We start from the raw sequence: 18,284 nt of genomic DNA, 5'->3' as shown, positions 1-18,284 counted from the left end.
GGGAATACTTCCAAATTCAATCAATGAGGCCAGTAGTACCCTGATACCAAAACCAGACAAAGAAACTACAAGAAAAGAGAACTACAGACTAATATCTCTTATGAATATGGATGCAAAAAATCCTCAACAAAAAGTACTAGCAAACCAAATCCAGAAACGTATAAAAATAATTATACACTATGACCAAGCAGAATTTATTCCAGGAATGCAAGGTTGGTTTATCATCTGAAAACCAGTTGATGGAGTTGAACATATCAATAGAATAAAAAACAAAAATCACATAATTATTTCAATAGGCACATAAAGAGCATTTGACAAAATCCAACACTTTTTCATGTTAAAAGATACTCAAAAAAGTAAAAGGAAATTTACTTAACGTGATAAAGGACATCCACAAAAAACTCACAACATCATACCTAATGGTGAAAGATTGGATGCTTTCCCCTTAAGATAAGTAAAAAGATAAAGATGACCACTCTTGCCACTTCTATTATTCTATTGGATGTTCTAGCCAGGGCAAATAGTCAATAAAAAGAAATAAAATGCATCCAGATTTGAAAGAAGTAAACTATCTCTATTCACAGATAATATGATCTTATATGTAGAAAACACTAAGGAATCACTAAAAACTACTATTAGAACTAATAAATGAGTTCAGCTAGTTTGCACGATATAAGATTAATATAAACAATTAATTGTAGTTATATACTTGCAAAGAACACAATGAAAATGAAATTGAGAAAACAATTGCATTCATGAGTGCATCCAAGAAACAAATATATGGAGAGAAATAAATTTAACAAAGTAAGTGGAAAACTTACACTCTGAAAACTAAAAAAACATTGTCAAAAGAAATTAAAGAAGATCTAGATAAGTGGGAAGACATCCCATGTTAATGGACAGAAGACAGCATTGTTAAGATGGCAATACTCTCTATCCCCCAGTTGATCTGTACATTCAACACACAATTCCTATAAGAAACCCATCTGACTTCTTTGTAAAAATTGGCAAGCTGTTTCTAAAATGTATATAAAATTGTGAGGTTCCCTGAATAGCTAAAACGATCTTGAAAAAGAACAAAGTCAGAGGACTCACTCTCTTTGACTTAAAAACTTGCTACTAAGCAACAGTAATCAAGTCAATGTGGTACTGCCACAAAGGTAGACATAGGGATCAACAGAATGGAATTGAGATGCAGAAATACACCCACACATATATGGTCAATCGATTTTCAGCAATGCCAAACATATTCAATGGGGGAAAGAATAGTCTTTTCAACAAATGATGCTGAGAAAACTGGATATCCACCTGTAAAATAATAAAATCGAAACATTGCCTCACCCCAAATACACAAATTAACTCAAAATGGACCAAAAGCCTAAATGGAAAAGCTAACACTATAAAACTCTTAGAAAAAACAAAGGGATAAATATTCATGAAAAAGACTTTAAAATAACTTGAAGGTGCCTTAAAGATGCTCAAAGAACTAAATAAAGATGTGGAGAAAGTCAAGAAAATGATGTACGCAAATAATAGAAACATCAATAAAACCTATTTAGAAAACCTAAATAGGAACCAAAATGAAACTCTGGAGTGGAAAAGCACAAGACAGAAGAAAGAATCAGGGAGCTTGAAGATAGGACAATTGAAATTTTTGAGTCCCAGGAACAGAAGGAAAAAGATTGAAGAAAAGTGAACAGAGCCTAAAGGACCTGTGGGATACCATAAAATAGATCAACATATGCATTGCTAGAATGCTAGAGGGAGAAGAGAGTAAAAAGAGAAAGACATAGTACTTGAAGAAATAATGACAGAAATTTTCCAAATCTGATTAAATACATGAGTATAAACGTCCAAAAAGCTCAATGAACTCTAATAAGGATGAATATAAAGAGACCAACAAAACTGATCATTAGAGAAATGCAAATCAAAACTACAATGAAATACCATCTCACATCCATTAGGATGGCTACTATCAAGAAAATAGAGGGCTTCCCTGGTGGAGCAGTGGTTGAGAGTCCGCCTGCTGATGCAGGGCACATGGGTTCATGCCCCGGTTCGGGAAGATCCCACATGCCGCGGAACGGCTGGGCCCGTGAGCCATGGCCGCTGAGCCTGCGCGTCCGGAGCCTGTGCTCCGCAACTGGAGAGGCCACAACAGTGGGAGGCCTGCATACAGCAAAAAAAAAAAAAAAAAAAAAAAAAAAATAGAAAATAAATGTTGGAGAGGATGTGTAGAAATTGGTACCCTTGTATACTGCTGGTGGGAATGTAAAATGGTGCAGCCACTGTGGAAAAAATATGATGGTTTCTCAAGAAAATATTACAAATGAATTACCATATGATCCAACAAATCCACCTTTGGATATATACTATAAAAGTCTAAAGTGGGGTCTGGAAGAGATATTTGCATACCCATGTTCATAGCAGCATTTTTCACAATAGCTAAAACATGGAAGCAACCCAAATATCCATCCACTGATGAATGGATAAGCAAAATGCAATACAATGCGATACATACATATAATGGAATATTGTTTAGCCTTAAAAAGGAAGGAAATTCTGACACATTCTACAATGTGGATGAAACCTGAGGGCATTGTGCTAAGTGAAATAAACCAATTACAAAAAGACAAATACTGTATGATTCCACTTATATGAGGTATACTTAGAGTAGTCAAATTCATAGTTACAGAAAGTAAAATGGTGGATGCCAGGGACTGGGGGTTGGGAATGGGAAGTTATTGTTCAATAGATATAAAGTTTCAGGTTTGAAAGATGAGAAGGGTTCTGGAGATGGATGGCGGTGGTGGTTGCCTAACTATATAAACATACTTAATATCATTGAACTGTACACTCAAAAAGTAGTTAAGATGGTAAATTTTATATTACATATATTTTACCACAATAAAAAGCGAAGAGAAAAAAAAGAAAAGGAAGAAAAAGTAGGCAAAGGATCTGAATAGACATTTCTCTAAAGAAGATACACACATGGCCAATAAGCACATGAAAAAACGCTCAACCTCATTAGTCATCAAGGAAAATGCAAATCAAAACCACAATGGTATACCACTTTACATCCACTAGTATGTCTAGAATCAAAAAGTCAGATAATAACAAGTGTTGGTGATGATATAGAGGAATTGTAACCCTTATACACTGCTGGTTGGAATGTAAAATGGTATTAGCTGCTTTGGAAAACCGTCTGGCATTTCATCAAGAGACAAATTATAGAGTTACCATTTGACCTAGCAATCCCACTCTTAGATATATATCCAAGAGAAATGAAACATATGTCCATGCAAAAACTTGTACGTACCATTTATAGCTGCATTATTCACAATAGCCAAGTGCCCATCAACAGACTAATCATAAAATGTGGTATGTCCAAAAATGGAATATTATTCATCCATAAAAAGGAATGGAGTGCTCACACATATTACAGCATGGGTAAGCCTTTAAAACATTACGTTAAGTGAAAGAACTTAGTCAAAAGTCCACATATTATATAATTCTATTCATACATATGTCCAGAATTGGATAATCTATAGAGACAGAAAATAGCTGAGTGGTTCCTAGGGCTGCAGGATGGGAGGATAGGGAGGTGAGAGCTAAATGGTACAGCATGAAAATATTCCAAAATGGACGGTGATGATGGACGCTCGTATCTGCGAATATACTAAAAACCACAGAATTGTACACTTCAAGTGTGTATTATGTAAATTCTGTCCCAACAGAGCTGTTTTTAAAGATCTTTATGTTTACCAGTTCATAGATAATACAAGAGACAAGAAACAAGTTAAATAATGCCACAAGAAAGCAAGGACACAAATCACTACATGGGAAACTCTACAGACAAATGCCCAGTTCACCAAACAAATCAAGGTGTAGAGGGAAACAGAAAGAAAGCTTCTACAGAGTGCGAATCTTAAGAGACATAATGAAATGCATGATGTGGACAATCTATGGATTCTGATTCCAACAAACTTACTATAAAAAGAATATCTTTGAGATAATCAGGAAATTTTGAGTATGTTTAGTAATTAGTTTTGGTTTTTGTTGGCGATAACAATGACATGTTGTTGTTGTTGTTTTAATGTCCTTATTGGTAGGGATGCATGCTAAGGTAGTTATAGTAGGAATGATAGGAGGCCCAGGATCTGTTATGAAATACTTTGCAAAGCTCCTCTTCCCCTTCCTTTCCTCTCCTTTTCCTTCCTAAGTGAACAAAAAGTCCAAATGCCAAGAAGACAGGTGTCTGTGATGTGGGGGTCACGTAGCCACAATGGCCCCAAGTGGCATCCCAGAGTGCGGGCAGAGTGGGTATGCCCAAGGGCTGGATGGGTGGATGGACTGGCACAGGGTGTCAGAAGCATCCATGCCAAGGAGAAGGTTGGGCAGCCCACCATGGAAGTCACAGCCAAGGAGGGGGAGGGCGTGTATGTAGGAGGATCGAGCAGTGTGGGTGTCAAAATATGAACAGGGTGAGGAGGGAACCCATGTGGGGACAGTTGGGCAGAGGAGTCGAAATCCAGGCTTGATGAGGAAGGTTTCCACATACAAGGAAGTTCATCAAACAGGTAAAAACATTAAGAATAATGGGAGTCAGTTTTCTCATTGTTGGAGAAGGGAGTCCCTTATTTGTTACGGCAGCACAGGCTAGACTGACTGGTACAAAGGGAATTTCAAAATAACAACAGGGCTTTATTAAGTGGAGGGATCAGGGGGCTTTTTGTTTTCTTAATTACCCTGAGAAGAAAATAAAAACCTGATAAATGTGGATGTTGGATGGTTGTCATGGTTTGGTGAGTTCAGGAATGCAAAAGCCCCTGTACACGCTCTCAAACATGCCATAACCTGAGACCACGTTGACGAAACCCATGGAATACCCAGCAACGTGCAGCCGTAGCTTGTTCAAATGCAAGCACAGTGCCCACATCACTTTGCTGGTCCTTCAAGGCCAAAGTGATGAATCAATGATAAATGACTCAGGGAATAATTTTAGACACAGAGGGCTGACTAAATGATTCTGAAAGATGTTGAAAAGAAAAAAAACTGCACCAGACTCCATATCTGAGGCTGTTCCTACAGACCCACTCGCCGGCTTCTTTTCAGCTGCTGTTATCTAGGGTCGGTAGCGTCAGCACCTCTGCAGGAGCTCAAAAGCCCTGTCACAGTGATCCTTGTCACCCACATTTCCAGCACGCCCAGGCGCCCTCGCCTTGAACAATCAGTGCACAGTGGGAAGGCACATAGGTTGGTATACTCTGGAGTAAATTTAGACGTAGAACTGTTTTGCATCCTTATTTATCTGAGTAATCTGTTCTGCCAAGTTTCCGCCTTTATAGTCAGGGACCAACCAATTACCATGAAAATCAGATGAATAAATATTGAAGAGAATGTGTTCATCGTCTATTTTGGTGTCCTCACAGCAAGGAAGTGACATTACGTTTTTAATTAAGTCTTTCATTTCCATTTTCTTTTTCAGCTAAAGCTGTCCTCCATAGGATCAATTAAGCTAGATAATCAGATCCCACAAAAAGCCCCCCAAAAGAACAGTTATTAGTAGGTGTGATTTACAGATTTTCTCAACCATACTGCAAATTTCTCCTCCAAAATTAAAGCTGTAGAGACAGCACAGCTTGGGGTGTTTGGGCTTGCTCAGACACCTGGTCTAACTTCACGTCCTCCTTGTCTTCTACATTATCTTGATACTGGTTCATGAATGTATAATATATTAGTAGTAGTACGTATCTTCTGTAAATCATCTTTTTGTCTATAAGAACTGAGTGAACAAAAATACTAATCGTCTTTGATCTGTAAGAGGGTATAATTTAGCTAAATTTTAACTTTAAAAAATACCTAAAATTTTCAACTGAAATATTCATATTCTCATAGGATTTCTATTTCCCTCCTATTTTCCTTTAGATAACTACAACTAATTTAATAGGTAGCCAATGCAAATGGAAAGAACTCTGGACTGAGTCTGTGTAGAAAATCTCACTTGTGACCCCAGGTCACCTTCTTCGGTCCTCAACCTCCTAACCTGAAAAATCCTGAGGTTGATTTATGTATTCAGTTATCTAATGCTTATTGAACACCAGCTATGTGCCAGGCACTATTCTAGATGGTGGGAAATACTGCAATGAACAAGACTGCTACCCTCTTGGAGATTATAGTCTAGTGGGGGAAACGAAATAATAAACAAATTAGCAAATAAACGAGTGCTTGTTTGTGATAAGTGCTTAAGGGTAAAAATAAATCAGGGTAAAGAAATAGGGGATATCTAGGGGATTCTATTTGAGGTAAAATGGTGGGGGAAGTCTCCTCTGACCTGAGTAAGCCTAGATCATTGTAAGAGGTGTGTATAACCACATAATCTTGACACCCAAACCAGATGAGCACACACAAGAGAAGGAAGCAAAGACAATGAAGACAGATTTCTCTCATGAACTGTGCCTGAAAAATCCTAAAGGAAATATTAGGACTCCAAATCCATGATTACTATGTCAAGACCAAGCAGGGTTTATGCCAGGATGCAACATCAGAAAAATCTACCTGTGTAATTTCCCACATGAATGGACTTTAGGAAAAAAATCATGGTATTATCTCAAAATCTGCTGAAGAAGCATTTGATAAAGTTCAACACCTATACATGATAAAAGTAGTTGGTCAATTAATATGTATAAATAGGTAATGAGAGCAGAGATTGCCCTTTTAACTGGCTCATGGACATATCCCAGGTGCCAAAAACAATGCCTGGATTAGTAGTCATCCAGTACACATTTGTTGAGTGAATGAATGAATGAAGTCTTTTAGGTTGATAAGGACATCTACCAAAAGCTTACATCATCCTTAAGGGAAAAATACCTCAAACATTCCTTCAGGTTGGAAGCTGAACAAGGGCGCCCTCTCCTGGCCAATGCTCAAAGGTGTCCTCTAATGTCTGGGATTGGAAGGCAGGCGAAAAAACTCAGTGTTTGCAATGGCAACGACCGCTGGTCCAGTAAAACGACCACAATCAGCAAAATTTCCAGGCTCAAGATCACACTACTTTCCTCTCCCTGCAGCAACAACTACTGAGAAAAAGTGATCAAAAATAACATACCACTTACAACAAGAACTAAAACTATCCCTAGGAAGTAACCTAACAATGGAAACAGAAGAACTTTCTGGAGAGAATTTTAATATTCTAACAAAAGACATCTTATAACTAAATAAGTGGAGACATGCCATGTTCATGGAGGTGATGATTTAATATTGAAAAATGTCAGCTCGCCCCAAATTAATCTGTAAATTCAGTGCAAGTCCTATCGAAACCCCAGCATGTATTTTTGGTGACTTGATAAAATGAATCTAAAATCAGTACAAAGAATAAAGGTCTGAGAATAGCTAAGACAACTTATAAAAAGGAGACTCAAGAGGAAGGACGCACACCACCAGATATTAAGACAGTTTAAGGCCGTAATGACTAAAGCAGTATGGAACTTGCACAAGAAACAGTCAAATCAGTAGAACAAAACTGAGAGTCCAGAAACAGACCCATGACACAGAGACTTAGTGTGTAATAGAGGGAGCATCACTACCACAGAGAAAAGGTGAATTACTTGGTAAATAGTGACGGGAGAATTGGCTCACTACATGGCGATTTTTAAAATGTTGGGTCCTATCTTATATCATCTTCCAAAGTAACTTCAGTTGGAATTGAAAGGTAAATGTGAAAGACAAACAATAAAGCTAGTAGGAGAAAATATAGAGTACCGTACATCTGTGATTTGTAGGTGAGAAACCTTTTAAAACTCAAAACTATAAAGCATAAAGGGGAAAATTGATGGATTCAGCTACATTCCCCCAAAACAGACTTTTATCTGATGAAGAATGTCACAGACAAAACTATCTGATAGGTGAAGATGTGGGAGAGTACATATGGAGATTCTATTGCTGGAATAAACTCAAGAAAACCCAATAAGAAGATTAAAAGAGAAACATGGAGGAAAGATAGGAACATAAAATTTATGGAGAAACCTGTTAAAGTGCAATCAAAGAATTGCACAGCAAACAATGAGGCATCACTTCACTCCCCACCCGCACCAGATTAGCAAAACTAGATAGAGAAAGGGTGAGTGTGGGACCCTCACGCTCTGCTGCTGCACTTGTCAGTAGCCCAGCCATTCTGGAAGCAGATGCAACCCCTGATGACATTAAGTGTATGTACACCCTATGATCAAACACTCCTGGGATATGACCCAGAGAGACCATCCCAGGTGCAGGGGAAACAGGCACGAGGTTTGCAGCACCTTCAGTTTTTCAATGTTTCACAAGAGAGCTCAGGAAGTGATGTGCAGATGGTGTATCCAGTGAGCCCCAGATGGCCCACCCAAGTAACAATTCAGTATACGGAAGGCACTACTGACAGATCTTAAAAACATGTACCGAAGGGAAAAAGAAAGAAATGATTTATGGAATAACATCATGTTTGTTTGCAAATTTCTGAAACACACAAACACAAAATATGTATTTTCCCTGGTGTGCATATATGTAAAAAAAATCCACACAACGAAAGAAGGTGAATTGGATATATGTTACATTCATGGGGAGTGGTTGCCCAGCTGGAGAATGGAAGAGAAGAGAAGGTGCAGAGGTCTAGGGAGCTGAGGTGTGCAGGCAACTTAGTCTAGACACCTGAGGCAACAAATCATCTCAGGTAACACTGCCTCTTTCCCCAAACACACACAGTTAAATTGTGTCCAAGTTCAACTGAAGACTGTCTTCATCCCTACCTGTCAATCAAAAAATGCAATGTCCTTCATTAGAGAACAGACTTGTGTTTGCCAAGGGGAAGGGGAGGTTGGGGAGGAAAGGATTAGAAGTTTGGGTTTAGCAGATGCAAACTATTATATATAGAATGGATAAACAGCAAGGTCCTACTGTATAGCACAGGGAACTATATTCAGTATCCTGTGATAATCATAATGGAAAAGAATATGAAAAAGAATATATATATATATATATGCATAACTAAGTCACTTTGCTGTACAGCAGAAATTAACACAACATTGTGAATCAACTACACTTCAATAATTTTTTTTTAAATGCAATGTTCTTAACCACTATTGAGATAACTCTACCTGCTGCTTTGTTTTCACTGGATAAAAAAATTTTAAACAACAATCCTGGAATTTACTCAATGGTTAGGCTAAGGTAACTACATTTATTAAACTTAGTAATTCTTGGACTGTGCCAGGGTGAAGTCAAATTTATTTATTGACTGAAAGATGGTATATTCAGTCAACCCCATAGAATTATTCAGACACAACTGTACTGCCAGGAAGTGCCAAAATCACTGTCATGAGGTATTACTTCCCTGGGTGGGAAAGCAAGAGGCTAATTAATAGGAGGATTACTTACTGCTTCATCACATTTTATAACCTACAAATAAAAACTGGTGATTCAACTTGTAGAGATATTTGAGGTAAATATTAAAAGCCCAGGAGCCCTGTACTTCTTTGTCCACTATGAACATATCTGAAAGGAAAACTTTCTCAGTTTTTGTATTTATTTTAAAGAACATGAGAATTAAACCTTTCAACCCAGGCCCTGGGGATTTCCAAGTTTTGTAACTTGCACAGGGGGTCCTGACCATGGGCTCCTGTAGCCTGGCTCTGGCCTGAAAGCATAAGTCCTCTGGGCCTGGTCTCCAGGGCCCTGGAGAAGTGACCGTCAGGACTCAGCAGGCATATGTGAGTAGAGGAGAGAAAGTGGTCCCCAGTGCAGTGACCCAGGGTAGGCTGTCGGAGGGAGGTTGCCCAGTGCCGGCCACACTCCGCCCTGTGCTCACCGTGCCTTCTGGGTCCACGAGCAGCAGGTGCTTGGCCTGGCCATTGTGCATGCCAGTGAGGACAAAGGAGCCTGGGTTGGTGGTGCTCTTCCTGACCAGGAAGTCTCCATCTCTCTTCAGTAGCCCCTCTGCCTCCTTCCTGCTCATCTCCCCTTGGTACCAAGGCTCTGCTTTCAGCTCTTCCAGCATCTTAGCATCCGGGGCTCTGGGTGAGACGGGGCTGATGCACTCCACGGAGGCTGCCTTGCTCAACACAGGCCCCAAGGACTGGTTCTTGAGAGCATCTTCAAAAGGTTCTGCCAACAACATTTGCCAGCAACACGTCAATCCCAAGGAGAACAAATGATAAACAGTACAATGTGAGGGCTGGAAATGCAAAGGCAACTTCTACCAGAAAATAAAGAAGTAGAGAAAAATGACTGGCTGGTAATACAACAAGACTCATCATAACAAGCATTTGAAAGCAAAGCCCAAATCTTGGCATGACTCATTCTGATGAGTCTGCTTTCCCAAGACAGCTGGGCATTGTGTCTTGTGCCAAAGACTCAAGCACACCCTTTGCCTCACTAGTTAGAATGACTCCATTTTTGCACGCTGCAAGAGGCCATGAATATTACATGCCATCTACTTTCTCTGGACTATTGGCTAGCCTCTTCAACAAATGTGTTCTCTTCTGAATAAAAACCTGCCAATACCAAAGAAAATACACAAAGGAAAAGACAAGTGGCAAGGTCTTGATTTCATGCAAAACTGAAACCCAGCCCAACAAATGTTTCTTTCAAAATTTTTGTATTAGGTGAATTCTTAAAAGAGAAGAAAACTGACATTTATTGGGTGCCTTTTGTGTGACTTGCCCCAGGCTAGGAGCTCTACCTCCCCTTGATCTTCACTTGTTTCCCTGTAGAAAAAGGCTCTTGTGTGAGTGTTTGAGATTGAGCTTGATTTTATGCCCTTCAGAACATACTTCTCACTGCAGGCCATGGCTCTAAGAGCCACAAATATCAGCGGTAAGAGAAGTCACCAGGCTCAACTAATTAAATCTCAATGTTCGATTTTCAAACAAGGCAATATGTACAACAGCACTCTGAAAAATGCCCACAGTGCCACACAAGTGTAAGGTGTTGTGATGATTATCTAGGACCCCACTGCCAACCTACTACAATGCAAGCACCACAAGAACAAGAATGGTTCTCTCCTGGGCACTGCTACATCCCTCTAGTCCAACATTGTTCCTGGGACATAGTTTGTACCAATAAATATTCAGTGAGTGCTGTAAAATCAGACCAGTTTGCTAAATGTTGGTAGAGAATGGGCAGAAGTGAAGTGAATAAATGAAACCAAAACTAAATCATTTTGACACTTGTTAAATGATTTACAGATTTGGGGCAAAAAAGGGGTTAACACTATGGGCTAAAATTATGTTTGTAGATTTTCTCTTTTTATTCTACTTTTTCCCTGATTACCTGGAGTAGTTGAAAATTTGTATTCTGTTTCTGTACCATCACCATCATCACCACCATCACCATTACCACAACATCATCATCACCATCACCATCACCACCATCACCACCATCATCACCACCATCAGTACCATCACCATCACTAACAGCACCACTACCGCCATCATTATTCAGCTGTAGTGGTTCAAGATAAACACAGAGTGCTAGGTATACTTTTCCATACTTTTCAATAGATACTAGCCTCTCCAGGGCTCTTTATACTTTCGGTTTCCCCTTCTCTAGTTTTGGGAGTAGGAGTAGAAATTGATGGATGAAAAAAGGGAGGTCTGGCTTTCATTTTTCCCATCTCAAACCCCAGCCAAATCTAACTCTCCTCAGGCTCTGGGGCCAAGAGTCACTGGTATATTGACTAAATTAAACAGTGAAAATTGTCTGACCATAAATACAACTACTAAACTGAAGTTGGGAGATATCGTTACAATTGGAGCTACACTTTGCTCTGCATCTTGAGAAGTTGCTTCATACCTCCTAGGCTATTTCCACATTTTTTTAAATGAAGAGATTAGACGAGATGATTCTACAGTTCTTCTGGCTCTGGTGATTTTTAAAATCAGAATGGGAGTCCAGTGTCCCATTCTGGGGAAAAATAGACTTTTGTTGTCATGGTGCAGCCTGTTTATAAAAGCACTCAGCCCTGTCCTAACCCACATACAATAACAGGTATGTATTGTATGTGGTGAACCAGCAGTGAAGTTACCAAACCTCTAGGGTTCTCTGTTTCCTCCTCTATAAAATGGTAATAATAATAATATCTACCCGTAGGACTATTGCAAAAATTAAATAAAATAATAAGCACCTAGCCACGTGGTAGAAACTCACTAAGTGCTAGTCTCCTCTCCTTCCCTCTTCAGCCTGTAAAATTCTCAAGGAAATTGAAAAAGAAATTCGGGGATGTAAAGCTGTTTGTGAGCTTGGGAAGCTCTTTCAAAATTCCTTAACAACAATTTACACTTTCATTAATCATGGGTGATTTATTTTTCCCAATCTGTATGCCAAACAGAGGTCCATGGTACACATCATACTACAGTGCAATCAACAGGAGTTTGGGGTTGCTCTTCTTATCCCGTTTTATTTTTCATCAGAGTACCTGTCACTACCTGTAAAACATGGTGGTTATTTAAACTTCATGAGAGTAGGGACTTTGTCTATTTGGTTTTCCTGTATATCCCCAGTAAGTAGACTAGTATTTGACACATGGTAGGTGTTCAGTAGAGAGGAAGAAGGGGAGAGAGAAAGAGAAAAAGTGAGAGGGAAAGTGAGTGTATGTAGGCAAACAAGAGGGTATATTACAATTTCTTGCTTATGTGTTAGTCTTGTTCAACAGACTAAGAGCTCTATGAAAACAGGGGCCAAGCCATTTCATCTTGGCATCCTTAAAACTGATACAGTATTTGGCACACAATATCCAATTAATACCTAAGTGAATAAATTAATGAATGCATTTATGTATATCATCTGTCTCAATACGATCTTCAAGAGCAAAGTCAATTATAAAACGGGGGTGGGGGGACTTCCCTGGTGGTCCAGTGGTTAAGAATCCGCCTTCCAATGCAGGAGACGTGGGTTCGATCCCTGGTCGGGGAACTAAGATCCCACATGCCGTGGGGCAACTAATCCTGCATGCTGCAACTACTGAACCCGTGTGCTCTGGAGCCCGCATGCCACAACTGGAGAGAAATCCGCATGCTACCACGAAGATCCCATGTGCTGCAACTAAGACCCAACACAGCCAAATAAATTAATTAATTAAAAAAAAAAAAAAAAAGAGGGAAGCTGCTTTGCCTCTGGACTGCAGAGAAGGTTGTAATTCCAAAGCAGGGGTTGGCCAAGTTCAAAGCCTTGAAAAGCTCAATCATAACCCAGAAAAATACAGCTAATCAGTGTCATTCATCAAAACCCCACCAGAAGAAAATTCAGTAATTGCACAGATTTCAAACAAAAGACAATGTAAAAAAACAGCCTCGAAAGAGAAAAATCCAGTGGCAGATGGAAACCCACTCATGTCAAAGAGGTCTTTCCGTGGGCTGCTTTCTGCACTGCTGCCCGTGGCCAGCCCAGCCTGCAGCGGGATGCACTGGGTGTTGACATAGGTGGGGGCTTCTCCCGTAGGGGCCACATGCGATTTCCTTTCCGGCATGCTGTAGATGTCCAAGGACCCTGCAACAAGAAAACAGCCCTCTTTTCTCTTCTGATCGTAAAGCTATTCATGTTAAGCTACCCAGTGATTCACAGAAAAGTTCCTTTAGCCCATTCATAAGAAGATCCTTGTTTCAGATGCCCATCCGTTAAGTCTCCTCTCTGACCCTCTCACACCCTGTTGTACTCTGCTAGGATGCTCTCCACTCCTTCCTGTCAAAATGGGACCTACTGGCCCAGGATGATGGACGCCATGAAGGTTAGGAGCCTTACCAAGATCCTAGGTGCCTCTGACCCGGGCTGGGGGGAGCCGGGGAGGGGGGCACACCTGCTGCAGAAGCTGCCTCAGCCTCCTCATCCCCTTTACAAAGGACTGAGATCAAAATAACTGAGCAGAAGAACAACAGGCCTTATTTTCATTGTTCTTTTTTTAAGTGTAGGGGAATGCTTCATATGTTAACTCCATTAGAAATGCAGTGCAGGTGCTGTGACCCCATTTTATTAGAAAGTTACTTCCTAATGAATGAGGCACCTTCCTTCTAAAACAGTCAGGCTTGTGCCTTCGTGGGACTTCCCAACTGGACCAAGACTCTGTTAAGGCAGGGTCAGGCTGTCCCTGCTCTTGCTGCCTGAGGCAAATGAAGGGTGTCGCCCTGCTTGAGCCACTATCCCATTCTTTGTATGGGATCACTGTTTCTAACAGGCTTCCACAGACACTCTCAAGATCGCCTTGGGCCTGGAGAGAGGTCACCTCTCCAGGTGGTGGGCTGTGGAAGTCAGCTCAATCCAGCTGGCTAGAGTGGGTTCAGGGCTTTGGGAGCTTTCCCAAGAGCCCACTAAAGGACTTTTGGCAGCACCACTGTCTCTGGCCTGTAAGCGTGAGAATGCAGGTGTCCTGCGAAAATCCCGTCTCTGGAGAGCATCTCCACAAATTCCTGAGCTGTGTCTACTCCTCTCCCTGGACGTGGTTTCTATGCATCACTGGTCGTTCCTGCGCTACGAGTCGTGGCTTAGTGATGACTATCTTCCATTCAGATGTCTGTATGAACTGCAGACAACTCAGACTGTAAAAACAACTTTACAAACTAATCTTTAAAAAGATCAAAAGCCCAATGAATAAGTTGCTGATGACAGCCCTTTCCCACTTAAGACATTGGCAGGTGCTGAGTCGGGGGCAGGGAGACACACCCTCCCTGGTGTTGGTACCCAGAGTTCAGTTTCATTTAAGGGAAATGGCTGCCAGCAGGTCAATAAGGAACATTTGTATTTGTTCTATGGAAAATAAATTTATTGCTTACAAATAAGAACTTGAAATTTATTTATTCTCTTTACACAAGAACTTGTGCTCATTTTTGCCCTGGTGAACTTCTTACATTGTCTGTTTTTGATCTGGCTGGAATAACTTGAACATAAAAAAAGACCTCATTTTCAAATAAACCTGATGAATTTTCAATAGAGTAAATATCTCATGTAAGTAATGTGTCTCCTTTAATCTTTAGCAGTTATATGTTTATGTACACAATTGCTGTATAATACTTTTTAAATGTGTATAGAACAAAGATGAAAAATGTTAAAAAAAAAAAGTTCCTCTGGCAAAGTTATAACTTTAATGTGCTATTTCCATCCTATTCTGAGATAGAGCCATGTGGTGTACTGACTGGGCTTTAGGGATTACTGGCTGGGCAGTATGGATGGGTCATCTTTCAGCTGGGGCAGGCAAGACATGAAATTCTTTCATCGGGGGAAATTTTAAAAATATATTGTCAAGGGCTTCCCTGGTGGCGCAGTGGTTGAGAGTCCGCCTGCCGATGCAGGGGACACGGGTTCGTGCCCCGGTCCAGGAAGATCCCACATGCCGCGGAGCGGCTGGCCCCGTGAGCCGTGGCCTCTGAGCCTGCACGTCCGGAGCCTGTGCTCCGCAACGGGAGAGGCCACAACAGTGGGAGGCCTGCGTACCGCAAAGAAAAAAAAAAAAAAAAATATATATATATATATATATATATACATATATATATATAGTTAATTACTCGCCAGAACAAATGTCAATAATGAATGGAAAAGCCTTAATGTTAAACCAACAAATGTAAATTTCTATACCCAGAAGTGTACATTGGATCTTAGCTCATTTGTCACTCCATCTCCTCCAGACCCTGAACAGTTAATATTCAGGGCCCCAGAGCTATTGAAAGTTATAGAAATGTTTGAGGTGGGAAAAAGTTTAAAATTAAAAGAGACTTTAAAAATGTATGTATACATACACACACATATATGTATGTGTAGAAATAACTGTCTGGAGAATAGAAACATGTTAGCGGTTAGTTTAAACTAAATGGTCCTTCAATAGCCATATAATTTTTAATGTGGGAGTTAGGTGCATGCTAAGAGGTTGAATAAGAGGTGGAAGTGTCCTCTGACAGGACCCAGGGCTTGTGAGGGATTTGTATCCCTGGTACTATCTCTGCCAAGGGCCGGCATTGCTCTACTCTTCCTGAAGCTGACCCTGGAGAGAGAAGGCAGGGGTGAGGCAAGGAGCGGAAAGCTACAAGCTACTGTTGGGAGCCACCGGGGTTCAGCCCTGCTGGGGAGCTGAGGGACAACACAAAGCACGCCCCACAATCTCCCAAGCCAGCCCTGTTTGAAATGGGTGCAGGTGCCCCTGGGGAGGTGAATTCCTCATCCCCTGGGCAGTCAAATCCTCCTGCCAGAGAAAGGCCTTAGGAGGAAAGTCTCAGGGTGCAGGAAGCACTGGGGCGGGTGGGGGCAGTGAGCTGGTCCTGGTGCCAGGGGCGGCATCATCTGATGTGTGCCCTCAGACATGCCCGACAGCCATTATTTCTATTTGTATGATCTGGCTGGCAACCTGCAGCCACACCCACAGCAGGTATTTCCAGTGGGTCACTCTGCCACTCCACAGGAGAGGAACTACCCACTAGGGAGCACATCACTTTCGAAAAGTATTTTTTGTTTCTTGTCCACCTCGCCTTGCCTCTCACCTTGCCTCACAGGTGTTTGCTGCCAGTCTTCGCCAAGCGGGTCTCCTAAGTGTCTCCCCTGGTAGTAAGTTTGCTCTTTTCCTGCAAACTATAGACATATATAAATACACAGAGTGAAAAAGGCATCCTCTTCTTGTTTCTGCATCTTTAAAAGCCATAGTACAGTAGAAGGGCCTTCAATGGCCAATGGATTGCATGCCTATTACACCCAATTTTCCCCTCATGCCTCTCGGTTGGCATTAAGATTTGGGGAATAAGTTTGTGTGGGTGTGAGGAAGAGGCTGTATCTCATCAAAACTACAAATGCCCCCTGTTTTCATTACCCCCCACATCCCTTCCCTAAGTGTGACCATAAATTGAGCTCTTTTACGTGTAGCCACATCACTCAACATGACCTAAAATAGATTTCAGTTAAAGATTATCTATGTGTCAGAACATACTTCCCACCCAGCACATACATCCATAACCATTCATGCCTTGGCAAGTCCACCTTGCTGATTCCTTCTCAGTGTTAGAGCTACTGACACTTGGTTTCAATGTTATTTGCCACTTTCATTGGTGTCATTGTCATTCACATAAGGTAGGTGACATAAAAAATTCCCTATAACGAAGAGATATCATGGAGATACCACAACTCTAGAAAACGAATGCCTTACTAGAATTTCGAGTTAGAGGGAAAATCAGGGAAATGCGCAAAACAGAAAAACTCAAAAAAATCTCATGTTAAAGGCTTACATCCACTCTCCTTTCAGAGAACCCAAAGCACCCCAGGCCTTTTAGAAGTCTTGAACTCTCTCTTTTCCTCATTAAGTTCACAGTAGAATGGGATTTGTGCTAGGATGAAGAGGGAACTCCCAGACTCAGGAATCACAATATAGCTCCAAGGCATTTGACGTTAAAACAAAAGCTTCCCCTACTTGTCTGCTTTGTGAAATTCAAGGGGGAAAAGTTTGTGAGTTTTTCTGTCTGGACCTGAAAATATAGTTAAAGAAAGCAAAAGGAAAGTTCAGTTAGCCACCATCCAAGGGAAAAGGTATAAGACTCACCTGGGCTGTGTCAGGACCATGGAGTCTGGCTTTCAGTCGAGCATCTACAAAGCCCCCTGGAGGAGGCATCTTGCTTGGAATGCTGTTGTAGTACGGGTGGTCTGCGCCCTCACCCTCCTCTTCAGTCCAGGGCTCATCTAGACTCTGCATTCTGTTAAAAGAGGATTTTCAGGGACTTTAGCCAAAAGTCGAGCTTGCAGTCAAAACCAAAAAAATCTAATGTTAGTAATTGTTGACCCAGAAAGCAGAGTTTAGTCACTGCCCCTTTAACCATCTAGGTCTCAGGCATATATATAAAGCAGATGAGTGGTTTGGCCAAATATCCCTGACTTATTCACAGTTCTACCCTTTAGGAAATTCTGGTCATATTTGAAACAGGAAAGAACTCCTTTTTTAAAATTACATTTTAATAAGGAAAAATATAATTTATATGTAAAGATAACCAGTTTCTCAAGGCATAGACACACATTTTAGTACATTATGAAATTTACCCAAAACAAAATTAACTTTAAAATGGAGATTTAGTGACATCAGGGAAAATGGCAGAGTAAGGACCTCTGAAAATTCTCTCCTCTGTAATAGCAACAAGAAAGCTAGCAAAGAAAGTTTCATAATCAACTTTTTCATAACTCTGGAAATTAACCAGAAGCTTGTAGCAACCTAGAGCATGTTTATTAAACAAACAAAAAACCACAAACAGCTGTCAGAACAACAGCTTTGTTGCATTTTAACTTGCTTTATTGTCATCTCC

General features: G+C 40.7%; 1 protein-coding gene across 1 annotated transcript in view; it reads right to left on the bottom strand.

The window, feature by feature from the left end:
• SHC3 (SHC adaptor protein 3) overlaps positions 1 to 18,284 on the bottom strand; it is a 141,342-nt gene that overhangs the window by 11,987 nt on the left and 111,071 nt on the right. The window contains exons 8-11 of the mRNA XM_029203279.1: positions 17,534 to 17,684; positions 16,488 to 16,575; positions 13,357 to 13,515; positions 9,839 to 10,134 (exon numbers count right to left, since the gene is read on the bottom strand). Of these exons, the coding sequence (XP_029059112.1) occupies positions 9,839 to 10,134; positions 13,357 to 13,515; positions 16,488 to 16,575; positions 17,534 to 17,684 (694 nt within the window). The remainder of the gene's footprint in view (positions 1 to 9,838; positions 10,135 to 13,356; positions 13,516 to 16,487; positions 16,576 to 17,533; positions 17,685 to 18,284) is intronic.

This window comes from Monodon monoceros, unplaced genomic scaffold, assembly GCF_005190385.1.
Source record: "Monodon monoceros isolate NGI ecotype Baffin Bay Population unplaced genomic scaffold, NGI_Narwhal_1 Super_Scaffold_5, whole genome shotgun sequence".
Taxonomy (NCBI): Eukaryota; Metazoa; Chordata; class Mammalia; order Artiodactyla; family Monodontidae; genus Monodon; species Monodon monoceros.
This window is presented reverse-complemented; position numbering and strand designations above follow the sequence as displayed.